General features: G+C 39.7%; 1 protein-coding gene across 1 annotated transcript in view; it reads right to left on the bottom strand.

Moving 5' to 3' along the window:
• The window catches only part of LOC105490872 (PKHD1 ciliary IPT domain containing fibrocystin/polyductin), a 472,028-nt gene that overhangs the window by 235,976 nt on the left and 218,782 nt on the right, over positions 1-17,270 (bottom strand). The window contains 2 exon segments of the mRNA XM_071096950.1: positions 4,315-4,492; positions 16,423-16,669. Of these exon segments, the coding sequence (XP_070953051.1) occupies positions 4,315-4,492; positions 16,423-16,669 (425 nt within the window).

The raw sequence follows: 17,270 nt of genomic DNA, 5'->3' as shown, positions 1-17,270 counted from the left end.
CAATTTCAAGGCTTCTTATTGGTCTATTCAGGGATTCAGCTTCTTCCGGGATTAGTCTTGGTAGGGTGTGTGCATCCAGGAATTTATCCATTTCTCCTAGATTTTCTAGTTTATTTGTATAGACGTGGTTATAGTATTCTCTGATGGTAGTTTGTATTTCTGTGGGGTCAGTGGTGATATCCCCTCTATCATTTTTTTATTGTTTCTATTTGACTCTTCTCTCTTCTTTGTTAGTGTAGCTAGCGGTCTATCTATTTTGTTAATTTTTTCAAAAAACCAGCTCCTGGATTCGTTGATTTTTTTTTTTTGAGGGTTTTTCTTGTCTCCATCTCCTTCAATTATTCTCTGATCTTAGTTATTTCTCATCTTCTGCTAGCTTTTGGATTAGTTTGCTCTTGACCCTCTAGCTCTTTTAATTGTGATGTTAGGGTATTGATGTGAGATCTTTCTAGCTTTCTGATGTGGGCATTTCGTGCTACAAATTTCCCTCTTAACACCACTTTAGCTGTGTCCCAGAGATTCTGATACATTTTCTCTGTGTTCTCATTGGTTTCAAAGAACTTCTTTATTTCTGTCTTAATTTCATTATTTACCCGGGAGTCATTCAGGAGCAAATTGTTCAGTTTCCATGAAATTGTGTGGTTTTGAGTGAGTTTCTTAGTCCTGAGTTATAATTTGATTGTACTGCGGTCTGAGAGACTGTTTGTTATTATTTCAGTTATTTTGCATTTGCCGAAGAATATTTTACTTCCAATTATGTGGTCGATTTTAGAATAAGTGTCATGTGACTCTGAGAAGAATGTATATTCTGCTGATTTGGAATAGAGAGTTCTGTAGACGTTTACTAGGTTCACTTGATCCATAGCTGAGTTCAAGTCCTGAATATCCTTGTATATTTTCTGTCTCATTGATCTGTCTAATATTGACAGTGGGGTGTTAAAGTCTCCCACTATTATTGTGTGGGAGTCTAAGTCTCTTTGTAGGTCTCTGAGAACTTGTTTAATGAATCTGGGCGCTCCTGTATTGGGTGTATGTATATTTAGAATAGTTAGCTCTTCTTGTTTTCTTGTTGCATTGTTACCTTTACCATTATGTAATGCCCTTCTTTGTCTTTTTGATCTTTGTTTGTTAAAGTCTGTTTAATCAGAGACTAGGATTGCAACCCTTGCTTTTTTTTTTTTTTTTTTTTTCTTTCTATTTGCTTGGTAAGTTTTCCTCCATTCCTTTGTTTTGAGCCTGTGTGTGTCTTTGCACATAAGAGGGGTCTCCTGAATACAGCACACCAATGGTGCCTGACTTCTTATCCAATTTGCCAATCTGTGTCTTTTAATTGGGGCATTTAGCCCATTTACATTTAAGGTTAGTATTGTTATGTGTGAATTTCATCCTGTCATCTTGATGTAATTTGGTTATTTTGCACACTATGTGCAGTTTCTTTGTAGTGTCATTGGTCTTTATATTTTGGTGTGTTTTCATAGTGGCTGGTACCAGTGTTTCATTTCCATATTTAGTGCTGCTTTCAGGAGCTCTTGCAGGGCAGGCCTGGTGGTAACGAAATCCCTCAGCATTTACATGTCTGGAAAAGATTTTATTTCTCTTATGCTTATGAAACTTAGTTTGGCTGGATATGAAATTCTAGGTTGAAAAATCTCTTCTTTAAGAATGTTGAATATTGGACCCCAATCTCCATTGGCTTATAGTTTCTCACAAGAAGTCTGCTGTTAGTCTGATGGGCTTCCCTTTGTAGGCGACCTGGCCTTTCTCTCTGACTGCCTTTAACAGTTTTTCCTTCATTTCGACCTTGGAGAATCTGATAATTATGTGTTGGTCTTCTCATGGAGTTGGGGTTGGTCTTCTTATGGATTATCTCAATGGTATTCTCTGTATTTCCTGAATTTGCATGTTGGCCTGTCTTGTTAGGTTGGGGAAGTTCTCCTGGATAATATCCTGAAGTGTGTTTTCCAGCTTTTTTCCATTCTCCCTGTCTCCTTCTGGTACTCCAACCAATCACAGGGTCAGTCTTTTTATGAAATTCCATATTTCTTGGAGCCTTGTTCATTCCTTTACATTCTTTTTTCTTATCTGCATGTCTTATATCAGTGAGGTGGTCTTCAAACTCTGATATCCTTTCTTTCACTTAGTCTTTTTGGCTGTTGATACTTGTGTATGCTTCACAACATTCTCGTGCTGTGTTTTTTGGCTCCATCGGGTCTTTTATATTCCTCTCTAAACTGGATATTCTAATTAGCAATTTCAGGTTCTTAGCTTCTTTGCATTGGGTTAGAGCATGCTCCTTTAGCGCACTATAGTTTTTTATTACCCATCTTTTGAAGCCTACTTCTGTCAATTCATCCATTTGATCCTCTATCCAGTTCTGTGCCCTTGATGGAGAGACGCTGTAATCATGTGGAGGAGAAGAGGCACTCTGGCCTTTTTGGTTTTCAGCATTTTCTGATTGATTCTTTTTCATCTTTCTGAGCTTGTCTAGTCTTGGTCTTTGAGGTTGTTGACCCATGGATAGGGTTTTTGTGGGGGCCTTTTGGTTGTTGTTGATGATGCTGCTGTTGTCACTTTCTGCTTGTTTGTTTTTCTTTCAGGTCCCTCTTCTGTAGGGCTGCTGCAGTTTGCTGGGGGTTCACTTCAGGCCCTATTCATCTGATTTGCTCCCGTGCCTGGAGATGTCACTCAAGGAGGCTGGAGAGCAGCAAAGATGGGTGCCTGCTTCTTCTTCTGGGACCTCTGACCTCAAAGGGCACCAACTAGATGCCAGTAGGATCGCTCCTGTATAGGGTGTCTGACAACCTCTGTTGGAGGCTCTCACCCAGTTTGGTGGCACGAGGAGCAGGACCCGTTCCAACAAAGCACTTTGTCCCTTGGTGGAGAGGGTGTGTTTCACTGGGGGGAAACCCACCCGTCTGGGCTGCCGGGATTCCTCAGAAATACCAGGAGGACAGGCCAAGTCTGCTGGTCCACAGAGACTGCAGCTACCCCCTCCCCCGGGGACTCAGGCCCAGGGAGATATGAATTCTGTCCCTGAGCCTCCGGCTGGAGTTATCAGAGATCCTGCGGGGAAGCCCTGCCCACTGAGGAAGGATGGGTCACAATTAGGCCCCAAGAGGACTCTGGCTGCAGACAGCCACAGCCGGTATGTTGGGCTGTCCGGACAAGCCTTGGGACAAAGCCATCCAGCCTCCCTGGCTCCAACGGGGGAAAAAGCGCAGCCTAGAGGTATAGAAGTGGATGCTGCCTTTCCCCCACCCACGGAAATTAGCCTGTTAGGCAGTTGCAAGTCCCAGTGCTGGCTGCTGCCTCTCCTGAGCTCCAAACTGGGTGCTCAAATGCTTAGACAGCAGGCAGCTGCAGCCAATGCTGGTCGCCCCTCCCCCCGGGAGTTTGGTAGGCTTAAGCAGATTCCAGCTGAGAGGCTGTAAGAATCTGCATGTTCCAGGCTTAGGATGCTAAGCCCCGGTGGTGGTGTGGGTTCGCGAGTGGGATCTTCCGATCCGTGGGTTGCACAATTCCATGGAAAAAGCACTTTCCCCGGCTGGGTAGCAGCTCACTCACCGCCTCCCTTGGCTGGAGGTGACAGAGTTCCTTTTCCCGTGTGGCTCTCAGGTGGGCCACCGCACCACACTGCTCTTCCCTTTTCTCCGTGGGCCACACCAGCCTTCTAGTCAATTTTGATAAGAGAACCTGGATACCTTGGTTGCCAATGAAGGCTTCACATGATTATTATGATTTTCTTTTGTTTTTTCGATGGGAGCCTCCGAACGTCTCTGCTTCTAGTAGGCCATCTTGCCACATGGTCATTTCTATCTTCACTGCTGTTAAATTTGTCTCCCTTAACCCAATCCCACCTGCGGACTCATACAGACTTCTATTTGAAAGTTAATCTTTGACCACAAGGTGGCAGTATGCAATGTATAAATGCTTTGGTAAGGCATTTTCTCTGGCTACAAACATCTCTCTCTAGGGTAAATTGGCTATTAACCAATAATTTTTAAAGAAATGCAATTCTATAAGATGTGTAGAGGTTGTTTCTCATTGTATTAATAAATTTAAATTTTCATTCTGCATTCACAATAACACATAAATAGATTCTAAAATTTTCAAGTTTAAAAAGCAACCAAATCTCATATTTAGCTTATTTTCATCTGGCCAAAATACTATTGAAGTTTTCTTTATCTGCATCAGAATATGTCAAGACTTTCAATAACGAGATAATGTGCTCCTCTTTCAACCCATTATCTCAAACAAAGAAAGATAAGAACAAGTGAGAATGGGGCATACCAACTAATGGATTCCTTGGGTTACCTGCAGAGATCTGTTGATCCAAAGGTTCTCAGATCGCAATGAGTAGGTCTCTTGGTCCAAGAGCAGAGCCATCCAGCCATGAAGGTTAGACAATGTATCACGTACATAATTGACAGTGGTTGTTTTATTTCTGCTGTCAGTCATGGTTAAATCATAAGAAACTTCAGGAGCACTAGCTCTAGGGTGATTTTAAAAGGAAAACAAGATGGGTTGCAAGATTATTCACTCATTCTGAATCCAATACATTCCTCTTTCATCAATTGCAATCATCTTTCTATTCTCTCCATGTATGTCTTAGGCCCTCTTTAGTTGTATGTCTAGGGAGGTGTTAGCAGTCACTGTGTGAGTGAAAGCAACCCATTGTAAAGTTACCATTGGATCATTTGCAAATTACAATGGCCTGGTGAACTGGAGGTGGTGACTCTCAGGTTTTTTGTTCTTTTGTTTTTTGTTCTTTGTTTTTTTCTTGAGACAGAGTTTCGCTCTTGCACATGCTGGAGTGCAATGGCACGGTCTTGGCTCACTGCAAACTCTGCCACTAACAAATGTCATATTAATGATTTTGTATGAGCCAGGACTATATACTACAATTTTAACAAAGAAATGTCTATGGCCAGAATTTTGCCTTCGACCAGATTTATCAACAGCAAAAAACATGATTATTGGTAACTGGATATTCACATGAGGAACAATTGACAGAGGCCTGGGACCTGACACGCCTAGGTGCTGAGGCTCTCAGAAGTCCTGCTCAAAATGCCCAGCAGGAGTCGCTTCAGCATCCTTCTCTAGAGTGATGAGGCAACCTGCTCCTCTCCTGAAGCCTTGTGTAATGCCTAGTGCTCACTGCTATTACAGTATCCATGTGTTCTTGCCTTTTTAAAAACATAGATTATAAGACCTATAAATTAGAGGTGTTTTCCCTTTTCTTATTGGTATCCTCTGCCCTGGCACAGGGCCCAGCACACAATGGCACCCAAATCATGTTTTTTATATGAATGAAGAATGCATAGATGAGATCTTCCAAAAGCAGCCAGTGACATTTTCTAATGTATATAAAGTGTTCTAGAAGAACTGCATTTTACCAAATGAGGAAACTGAGGCAAGGTAGAGCAAAAGCAATATGTGAGTATCACAAAGTAGAACTAGAAATTTGTGAATCAAGTTACCCAACTTATTCTATACAGCCATCCCAGAAAATGACTTTTAAGACTTCATTAAAACATAAGTAGATTTAGCCAATGATTAGACCCCTAAAAGAGAGACAAAGTGGGCCTAAAGAAATAAAGCAAAAGCCAAAAAGAAAAATCAATACACATTATGACTATTCTTCCTCCTTTGGTTTAGTTTTCATGAGAATCTTTAACTGTGACATTTTGCCGCAGGCAGATAATTAAATTCTCAAAGTAAGGGAAATGAGTCAAAAGAGGACATTGGGTTTTCACAGTGAGATGGGGCATGAGTATATCTAAGGCCAATTTATAAGCCCATGGAATATTACAAAAAGGAACTTTTTTAGTGTTGCACACTTGGGCACTGGAACCAAATGGGTATCAACTGAAATCTAGATTGGCACTCAGTAGGTGTGTAAACCTGGGCAAATTTCAGAACCTATTTAACCTTTAGATTCATTTCTTTTTCAAATGGAGGCAACAATAGAACAGATCTCATGTAGGTACTATGAAACATAATCTACATAAATCACTCACCAAGGTCAATAACATCTACTTAGATCTCATTTAAGAACCTCAAATATGCCAGATTTACCATTCTGCACTACTTACTTGAATGCCTAGAGGTTTATTCAGGATATTCGGTCATTTAAAAATGTACCAAAAACCCTTCCATGGGACAGATCATTGACCCTGGCAATGTAGCACTTAACACATATTTCTTGCAAGATTAAATGTACTTGTTTCATCCATCAATTAATGAAATGAAAGGGATTAAAAATCCTCAGGGCATTTGGGAATGAAAGAACTACTCTTTTGCTCTATGCAGCATTAACTGAACCTTTAGAAATCTTGGAGGAGTGGAAACCGTCTTCCTTCCTTTGGGTTTTAGATACTTAGGTTTGTTGTCCACCCTTCCCCACGCCACCCCTTCAGGATTTAAATTGGAACTAATGGACAATTCTCAACCTATATTCTTAGAATCAGAACGAACACAAAGATCATCTGTTCTAATTTCCAATCCAGTGCAGGAATTCCCACCATATTTCATCCCTCCCCTTCTTTCAGTTATGGGGTGTTCACATCTTCAAATAGAAAACATTCCATATATGGAATTTAGTTTTAAATTGTAATCTTTACAAAAGCTTTAGAATGTTAAATTTCCCTTCTTAGAATTTCCAGTCATTTGCCTTCAGTCATCATGGCTCTCTCTTCCCCTGATGGAAACCATGAGTCCCATAACCCCATGATATTGTCCAGCAACAGTTTGGCCCAACTATATTTAGCAAATAAAAATAAGCTTTGGGGACATAAGTGTAAAACAAATATGATAAGAAGAGGTAAGTTTGAACTAAGAAATATCAACATTGGCTATAGTAGGTACTGTGGTCAATAAATAAAACACACTAGAAATATCTAAATTTCCTCAAGTACAGAGAATGATTATAAGTGTTTCAGGTTTCAAAAGTATATCCTTGCAGTTTCTACTGAGATATATGGGCTTGGAAAAATAAATCACAAGACCTAAATCCAAGAGAGACTAATTGATAAATCGGAATTTTCAGTTAATGATTTCCAGTAAGAAATAAAAGTGCCTTTCATATAGTGGGAGTTTAACAAATATTTTCTGAATGAATAAACGAGTGTTATATGCAGCGGAACACTCCAGCTGGTTATGCAGCAACATTTCTCCCCAACTTGGAAGTCTACCTAGAAAACCACATGAGGGTCGAGAGATTTCCTGCAAACTTATTTTCAAAAGAAATCAGCAGTTGGATGGCACATGTATACATATGTAACAAACCTGCACATTGTGCACATGCACCCTAGAACTTAAAGTATAATAATAAAAAAAAAGAAATCAGCAGTTGGAGGATCCTAAGTTATTAGAGCTTGATACAGTCAACCCTATATCAGTAGGATATTTGCCAAGACAAACACAGTCGGTGGTCAGAAAACCTCTCCTGGGCACATGCAAGCAATGTGTACTAATAATGGTCTCCGGTCTGGGAAAATGCTATGATTTCCTTGAAAACTCATATTTCTTCAATCCTAGTCAAGTGCTGTCAATTAAACTACTCTTTAAAAATAGTTTTAACTATACACCAGAAGAAGATCTCTATTCAAAAGCATCCATCTGTTCACATTTAATTCCTCCTGCCTCACCTATCTTCTCATGCATACCACGTTGATGATTTTAAAAAATTACCTCAATATGTGATAATACAATCAATTAGGTAGATATTTCCAGAAATATTTTTTAATTCCAGTAATGTGGTCCCAAGAATTCTCCTGGTTACCTTAACTGGACTTAATTACTCCTCAAATTTCAATTAACACCATGTTTATAGACCAATTTTTAGGATGTTATTTCCCCGACTCAGTTTCTATAGATTACAATTTCAATTATTGAAGGAAGCATTTTTCAGATCATCTCCCCAGTTTCTGAAGGCCCATACAAATGTGATCCCTCTTCAAATAGTGTCAAACTGCTAAATGCTAGCAATAATTTGCTTCTATTCGTCCTTGGAAACATTGCACCTTCCTTTTGATGTTCTTTTCCTTCTAGTCAGAATCCAATAATCTGATGCAAACTCCTTGGCCAACCAGAGACACACCATAGCACGCTGTAGTCCTAAATTACCCTTTCTTATTTCTCCTTCATGCACTGCTCATTCTCTCAGAGCCTTGAGCCTATCAAGCTCCCCTCACCCATCTCAACCAAGGTTTATTAGGGATGCAATTTCACAGCTTTCATGTGCAGCACCAGCTTTCTGCAGTGCAATACAGGTAGAGAAGGAGGTTATCATATATACTACACTTTTATCACAGCTGGTAGTAGAGAGGGTCATATGGTAAGCATTCAGATATGCTTTCCACTCTGAAAAGCAACTCATAAAGCAAAAGACCTGTCTCCCATCAGGCAAGATGCCTTGTACCGACCATCACCAGGGGCCAAAAATTCCGTCAGATCATCTCCTGCCCTCCTAGGCCAGACGCCAGAATTGACCATGGAGGGGTCTTCTGAAAAGCACCAAAAGAACATCAAGAGTCAAAAAAACACCATGAAGAGAACTTACCAACCATAATTACTACAATTTTCACTTGCCCTAAATAGCCACCAATTTCCCCATGCCCTAAATAGCCACCAATCTCCCTCTCTTTACTGTTAATGAAGCAAAGGAGCACAAAAGTATTTCTAATTTGGAGGAGCCAAGGGAGTCTGCATGGGCCATTAGCAACAGAGAGCTTCATTACTAGGGGAAGAAGTCTCTCCCTGAACTTCTCATGGCTTTATGTGCAAGAAATCAGGAGGCAACCAGTCCATTTTAAATGTTAACCCTTACCTCTGCATCAGCAACAGCTCCTGCTGTCTATGATCAAAAAGACAAAAGGGCTACAAGCCTTACATGTTGTTTTTCTTTTCTGTGGGCTGCCTTAATGTTTGTTCTTTTTTAATTTATTTTATTTTTTATTTTATTATTATTATTATTATTATTTGAGATGGAGTTTCACTCTTGTTGCCCAGGTTGGAGTGCAGTGGCATGATCTCAGCTCACTGCAACCTCTGCATTTCAAGTTCAAGTAATTCTCCTGCCTCAGACTCCTGAGTAGCTGGGATTACAGGCACCCACCACACCTGGCTAATTTTTTATGTTTTTAGTACAGACAGGGTTTCACCATGTTGGCCAGGCTGGTCTCGAACTCCTGACCTCAGGTCATCCACCCGCCTCAGCCCCCCAAAGTGCAGGGATTACAGGTGTGAGCCACCATGCCCGGCCCAAACCTGTTTTTAATTCAAGGAAATGTTTCGTTAGAAATATAACACTGTCACTTGGTAAAACTTCCTGGTCAAAGTACCAATTTACCATACTAGTTACTCAAATAATTATGTAACTTAGTGCCCATGTATTGTGCAGAACTGTTGAATCCCACAAAGGATTCGTTAGGCAATCAATAATACCAATGAGAGCAGATATTAACTCCCCGGTTTTTGTTTACCATTAGCTTACTTTTCCTGAGGGTCCGTATCTCTGTGTATTAAAGACAAGCATTGCACTGAGCTCTAAATGCTCTTGATTTGGAAAAATTGTGAAATAAATCTTTTATAATTATCCATCTCCTAAGCCAGACACACCACAATACCTAACCTCAAATGGTGTTGCAAACATCTTCTGAGTATTTGTGCTTGTTGCTGTCACTCTCATCTTTTACTGCGCAAAGGAGAAGAAAAATCAAAACTATGAGCACAGCAAACAAATTTCTGTGGCATGGCTTTGCATGAGCATTCTTTAAAAATACACCATGGTCATAACAGTCCTTGTCACAGCACCACTATTCTAACTGCTGACCTGCCACCATTCAGTAATATATCATTAGCATTGTATCATTAAGTTTTTCCATCCACAGCGTTATGGATTCAGAAACACTTAAATATTTCTCCTCTAAGGAAGTATCTACAGTTTTTGCAACATAGTTATCTGCTGTTATATTAGGACAATACCTTTTGCCCATTCTATCTTAATACATGAAGAAAAGGATGCCCATTATCCTCCTTTAGGTGACCATATACCATTGCATCTCTACTTTTGATCTGTTGAGTCCAATTGGAATGGCTGTTTGAGAACATGAGAATACTGTCATTGAAGCTATGCAACCAGAAGGTAGACAGGTGGACAACTGCTTGTCAGGGACATTGAAAAATATTTTATCCAGCAGGTAGGAAGTTAGACTAAGAAGCTTGTACTCCCATATATATATACGGGAGTATATATATATATATATATATATATACACACACACACACACACACACACACATACACACACACACATATATGCATATCGGAACTGTGATGGGGATGACTGACACTGGCTGGCAGGAGCGCATCATTGACCCATTGACCCTTCTTCCCAACTTCATGTTCAGTGCTTTTAGGTTGGAAGTTTAAAATAAGGCATGTGAGAGTATTTTCACCATAGAATTAGGCAAATGCAATAAACCAGAGCTTTTTATTCTGGAAAGCTAGTTGTTAAACATTTATCAGCATACCACTGCAACCTTTTATTATTCATAAAACAATAACCATGTAATATTGTTGATGATATTCCTCAGTTTGGGGTCCACTGTGATTTTTAGATCTTTTTCTACTTTAATTCTGTAACATTTGCTGCCAAGAAAGGATAATACATCTTTGAATTTTCTTGTCTCACAGGGTTGTTTTTTAGGGACTGAAAAGATACCATTAGTGATGCCATACCTATTTATCCCTAGGAAGGAAAGTCAAGTGATTATTAGAGGAAAAGCTAGGCCAAAACTTCCATTTGAACTCTTCTTTATTTTTGCATTCACAGAGGCAGGGGGTGCCTCGTACTTTGAACACTGACACATTAAGAGCGGTTACATAGGTAAAAACTGAACGCAAGCTCTACAGGAGAGGATATTAAGCAAGATCTAAGAATCAAGGTGATCAACAAGAACATTAACCTTTTACTTTCCAGGAGAGATGGGAAGGAAGAAACAGAAGGTACTGGGGCACGATGAATCGAAGACTATGCCCTGAATGACCTCAGATTCTACAACCACCTGGGAGGTTTTGCTAGGCCACTACAACGTCGTGTGATTATTACAAATTATTCCCTATTTTTCAGGAATTGGATGAAGTTACTTTTGAAAAAACCTAATTCCCTTGCCAGGCATTTGTTTCTCAGAAACAAAAAATTCTACAGTAATCTATTCAATTAGTATTATGCCTATGCGTTGTTTTGCAAATCACAAATGTAAAAGAGATATTCTTTAAAGAGTACCTACTACATGTCAGGCAATGACCTTGAGGGATAAATACCATTATACCCATTTTAGTGATGAAAGAACTGAAACAAAAAAAGGTAAACTAACTTATCCAAAGAAATATACCTAGGAAATAGAGGGGATATGACTTGTACCCACAAAGGATGGTTAATTACTTCTTTATTGTTCAGTCTGAAAAATAATTTCAAACATGTACTGTATATATGTCCTGACTATTTTATGTACATCCTGTAAAAACTCAGAAGGATTGGTCAGCCAATCTACAAAATCCTGCAAGCTCTTCTAATCTCCCTCACACTCAATACAGTTAATAATTGGAAGACAGAATCAAGGTCTGCTTTGTTGATATCTCAATGAGTCTATGACAAGTGACAAAGTTATAGATTGCTGTAAACAACAATAAAAAAATTTTTGAGAAAATAATTATGAGGGTGGAGCTTACATCTTCTCTATCACAGCTTTATGTATCTATTCCACCAGGGCAAGAAAACAATTACAAATAAAGGCAAACTGATGATTGAGTTGGGGTAGAGTGGGGTTGGATAGAGAAGGAATCAGCAATTAGAATAAATCCTCCAGTCGAATGATTGCCCCAGGAAAGTAAAAGCCCAAAGAATATTATGAAAGAACATCCTTAAATATTAGATATTCCTAGGAATTGTAGAAGACTGGAGATAGCATTCTACTCCTGGGTCTTCTAAAGAAAAGCCGAACGCTGCGGACTCCTCATGAACATGTCCTAGGAGAGAAATGGACAATAATGACACTAAAGGAAGATTTGGGGGCAGTCCACTATTTTTTATTTATATTTATTTACTCAACACTAATTTTGTTGAGTTGCTATGTGTTAAACACAGTTTGAGGCATCACAATACAAACAAAGAAAATCCCTATTCGCCCTCCTTGCTATCTATGAGGAGAGATGGACAATTTAGAAAGCTATGCAGGTGCTATGAGTACTGATTAGAGCAAGTATAAAGAGCTAGCACACAATACAGATATCAAAACCTGCACAGCATGCTCAGGGAAGCTTAGCAGAGAAAACGACTTCTATGCTGAGTTCATGGAAGCTGAACATTATGAATTGAAGAGCACAAAGAAGTTGAATGTGGCTGAGAGACAGAATGCAGGAAAGGTAGAGCAGAGTGCGGAGAGAGAATGCTGGAACCCAAAGCAGACAGCAGGTCATGGAAGCTCCATGACACATTAGAAATGTCAGACTTTCCGGCCGTGCGCGGTGGCTCACGCCTGTAATCCCAGTACTTTCGGAGGCAGAGGCTGGCGGATCACAAGGTCAGGAGATCGAGATCATCCTGACTAACACAGTGAAACCCCGTCTCTACTAAAAATATAAAAAATCAGCGGGGCGTCGTGGCGGGCGCCTGCAGTCTCAACTACTCCGGAGGCTGACGCAAGAGAACAGAGTGAACCCGGGAGGCGGAGCTTGCAGTGAGCCGAGAGTGCGCCACTGCACTCCAGCCTGGGCCACAGAGCGAGACTCTGACTCAAAAAAAAAAAAAAAAAAGGAAAAAAAAAATGTCATATTTTCCTTGGAAAGCTCTTTAAAAGTTTCAAGCAAGCGAATGGATGGCAAGCTCAGATCTGCATTTACAAAGTTCAGAGATTGAAACACCGAAAAATGGCAAGCTAAGCGGCTGCTGCAGTTCTACAGGTGAAAAGTAATGGTAGCCCAGACTGGAGAAGGATTTGGGGAAGGAGAGAAGTAGAAAGACTCAAGAGCGATTTCTTAAGGAGAGAAAATTGAGCTGATAGGTGATTAATGTGGGAAATAAGGTACAAGGTTGAGTTGAGGATGCCTCCATGTTTCAGGTTTAGACCAGCATTTGCCTCAGTGGGATTCTGAGCACCCAGAGAGAAACAGGTCTACACAAAAAAAATCATAAATCCCATTTTGGCAAGTTGAGTTTTAAAGCAGCCACACTAAAAAGCTCAAAATAAACAAGTTAATTTTAGTAATATATTTAGCCCAATCTATCCCAAATATTATTTCAACATGATCAATATAAAGAAATTATTGAGATATTTTACATTCTTTTTTTCATATTAAGTCTTGGCTAAATGGTGGGTAATTCACTCTTATGGCACATCACAATTTGGACTAGGGAGATCTAAAAAAAGCACACAAAATCCTATTGATAATATTGTCCTTGTTTCGTGTAATTATTTCTATACAGAAAAAAAAAATTGTTTACTTAAAGTTTGGGATAGATAAATCCAAGAACTATGTGGGACATTTTATAATTATGGGACCCTGGAGAAAAACTGTCACTGGCATGTATGTCTGATATGAGGTCCTGACTTAGACTGGCAGAACTAACACCACCCCTGTCTCGCCAGGAACACTGAGGTTCATAGGGGGAAGTCGGAAGAAACAGAAGCTGGGAAAGGAATGCTATCCAGAATACCTGTGGGTTCTACAGAAAGCATGTTTTTAGAGCTGATGGGAGGGAAAACAATATAAGCAGCACTCATGCAGATCAAGCATGCTGTCATTTTAACAAAAGATAAACTAGACTCTGCCTTGTAGAGACCGGCAGTTTTTTCTTCACCCAAATATTAAATAGTGTGGCCAACTTCAAATATTTAAGTACTTCTGTCAGCTCGGCTGTTGGCTTTGAGTCATAGGAACCAATAAAGCAGGAAGTGCCACAAAGGTAAGCACCGTCAGATTTAAGGCAGTGAGGGACAGGAATAGAAGTTTGCAAATGTCAAACAAATAACTTGTAGTGAAAATGGGCCAGAGAGGGGGGCCTACCAAGGAAGAACTCACACTCCAAGAGCCTGGTTCTTAGCAAAGCTGGAAGAGGATGTCTTGTTTATGCAGCTATGTAAAGCCTCACTCCCTGCCCTCTCGGGACCTCTCACTGAGGGAGGGAGGTAAGGGTTGAAAGTGAAGACAGCAGGGTGCTTATGCCATATTAGATCTCCATCAACATGCGACCCCAAAAGATCATGACTGTGGGAGCTTTGTAAATCAACCCAGGGTGCTTGCCCCGGGGCAAAGAGCACAACAAATTAATCCTTTCTCCATGAAATGCAGCAAAGTTTGTATCTATGCTGAATTCAAATTGCTCATTAGCTCTGACATGTTCCTAATGAGGTTATAATGCTTTGGGACAAAGATCAAGTCACTGAACACAAATAGCTAGGGATAGAATCGTAGAAAGATAAAATTAGAAGGACCTTAGAGGAGCGTCTCTCAGACTTTAATACAGATCACCTGGGCATTGTAATTCAGGACATCTGGGGCCCAGTCTGAGATTCTGCATTTCTAACAAAATCCCTGGTGCTGCTGCTCCTGCTGGTCCATGGACAACACTTTGAGCAGCAAGGCCTTAGAGATCATTTAATTCAGTTGCCTCTCCTAGAGGTGAGAGCATCAGGGCCAAGAGACTTATAACTGGAAGCATGCTGAGACTTCCAGGTGGCTAACTAGGGTCAGTTGGGTATTTGTCCATAGACCTGTGAGTCAACCTGAAAATTTTAAATAGAATCTAAGGAGTAGAGTGACCAATCAGGCTAGCTGACTGAGGAAGTTTCCGGAACATGGAATTTTCCTTTTTAAAAGAAGAAAAAATCCAGGAAAACCAGGATACATTTTTCACCCTGCTAGACCCTTTTGAATCTACTTAGAATACAGCATCAGGATTGTATTTTTCTTGACCTTGTCAGTCCCCAAGTGGTGGGATCATGACCTGCCACCAAGGCAAGCACCTTAATATCCTGTCCCAAAGATCTCAAAGAGCAAATGCTCAAACAAGTTTGAGGCTCTACAGAGCCTTCTAACATCACAGTGACAAGTGTCTCTCTAAGAGACAGCCTACCAGTAGATCTCAAAGTAAAGCATAATAAAGGACTATGAAGAACACACAGAAATAAATATTATATAAGCATATAATGTTCCATTTAAGTACACAAATCTGTTTTCCTCATTTGATAAAATGCATGTAAGAAATAAATCACTAATTTTTATAACTCTCAAAACACTCATTTAAAACATCCTTGATAAAAACACTAAAATAATAAAAATTAGGCTGCATCCCTGCGAATGAAGAAAAAGTCACGCTCTGCACAATCAAAATGATTAGAAATAAAAATATATCCCCACATATTATTATTTTACTCACTGGAACTGGGCTCATTAACATTAGGTAGAATGATGAATGTCTAGAAAGCAAAAATGAAAAATTTCCAGACTATTCAATGCTAGCAGTGCATTGCTAAGGCTTCCCAAACAGAACGCCAAAGTACTGATTCCATATGCATTCAAAATACAGAGTTAGTGCAATCCTAACCACAATGATTCTCACTCCCTGGAGTTTACTTGTTCAAGAAAGAGGCCAATGTGGTCTGACTGAATTACTTGACTTAATATTCATGGAGTTAGGACACTTAAGACAAACGAAGAAAATAAGTGTGGCTAAATATATACAATGCATTTGGAATAAGTAAAAGACAGAACCCTAGACACTCAGCAATCGTTACCTGGAAATTAAAGAGGGCAGGAGCAATCCTATTATGCATTATAAACAGCCCCGCTGCTGACTTAATGGTAGTTTGAGTAGCATAACCAAGGAGTCCTTGCTCCAATATTAATAGGAAATGTATTGTAGGAATCCAATAGTTCATGAAATTAACAAGGAAAATGAACTGGAGTGAAGCAACTTTGCAAGTAATAGGAGGCATCAGCAATTGCCTCCCTGGAGCATATTGAACACTTAAAAAGAGCTTGGGAAGAGCACATGTATATAAATGAGAATGGACATTATTAGAATTTTTTAATAATACTTTTAATTTAAATATATTTCAAACTCTCTGTTGGTTGTAAGTCTTTTAAAGAAGAAGTTATTAGCCCAAAATGTCAATAAGAGGTCACAGGCTATGAGATCTGGTCCAAAGATATTTGCAAATTAGCTGCCATTTGAGTCAGCTTAAAACTACCATACACTCACCATTAGGCAGCTATCAAAATTATTCCCATTTCACTTCTGTAGAGCTAAATACTTCAAATAATCTAGAAAACAATTTCCCTTCTATAAGCCTCAACAGCCAGAGTAACAGATGCATGCTCATCAGCAAGCTAAAAAGTATAGTTAATTCCACTTACAAACCAATCGACATACGATGAAAAAGAACACCTCCTCCACAGGCACTGCCATGGACAACCCGACCAAAGCTTGCATTGACCAAACAAGAAGCTGAAAGGGTTTCCATAGAAGCAAGAATGTGACTTCTGTTTTTCCCAGACAGAGATCCATCCAAGTCTTCCAAAATTGCTGCATGAGGAAATGGAAATGCCACTAAGTTTGAAGAGTTTATAAACTTCAACTGGCTGGTCTTCACAGTAAATCCACCTACAAATTTGAAGACAGAAAGATTATTACACAATGGCACAAATAGCAACTAAATTCACTGGAGTAATGGTCTTAGGATTTAAATTGCATATTTATCCAGTTTTACAATTCACCTATTCATGCAAGAAAAAAAGTGTTTTCTGTAGTTGTTTTACAGTGAGTGTTTACTGTCTTCCAACCTCTGGTATGTGCTAGAGATACTAAGAGGTATAAGTGCAGCATTGGCCCTACCTTCATGCAGTCTGTAGTCCACACTGTAGAACAGTGATTTTTCTATCAGGGTTGATTTTACCTTCCAAGAGACATATGACACTATTTTCAATCATTTTTGGCTGTCACAACTGGGGAGTTGGCAGTGCTACTGGCAGCTAGTAGGTAGAGACCAGAGATGCTGCTAAATATCCTACAATGCACAGGAAAGTCCCCACAACAAAGGATTATCTCACCCAAAATGCCAATAGTGCCAAGGGTAAGAAACTCTGGTCTAGTGGGAAATAGAAACAGAAAACATTAATTTATTAATTACTTAGCACTAAAGATGCTATGGTTTAGTCTTCCAATCTTTCAGCTTTCATTCCTCTGTGGTGAGTCTAAGCCCTCC

This window comes from Macaca nemestrina, chromosome 5, assembly GCF_043159975.1.
Source record: "Macaca nemestrina isolate mMacNem1 chromosome 5, mMacNem.hap1, whole genome shotgun sequence".
Lineage (NCBI taxonomy): Eukaryota > Metazoa > Chordata > Mammalia > Primates > Cercopithecidae > Macaca > Macaca nemestrina.
Note: the sequence above shows the minus strand (reverse complement) of the source record. Positions and strands in the feature narration are given on the sequence as shown.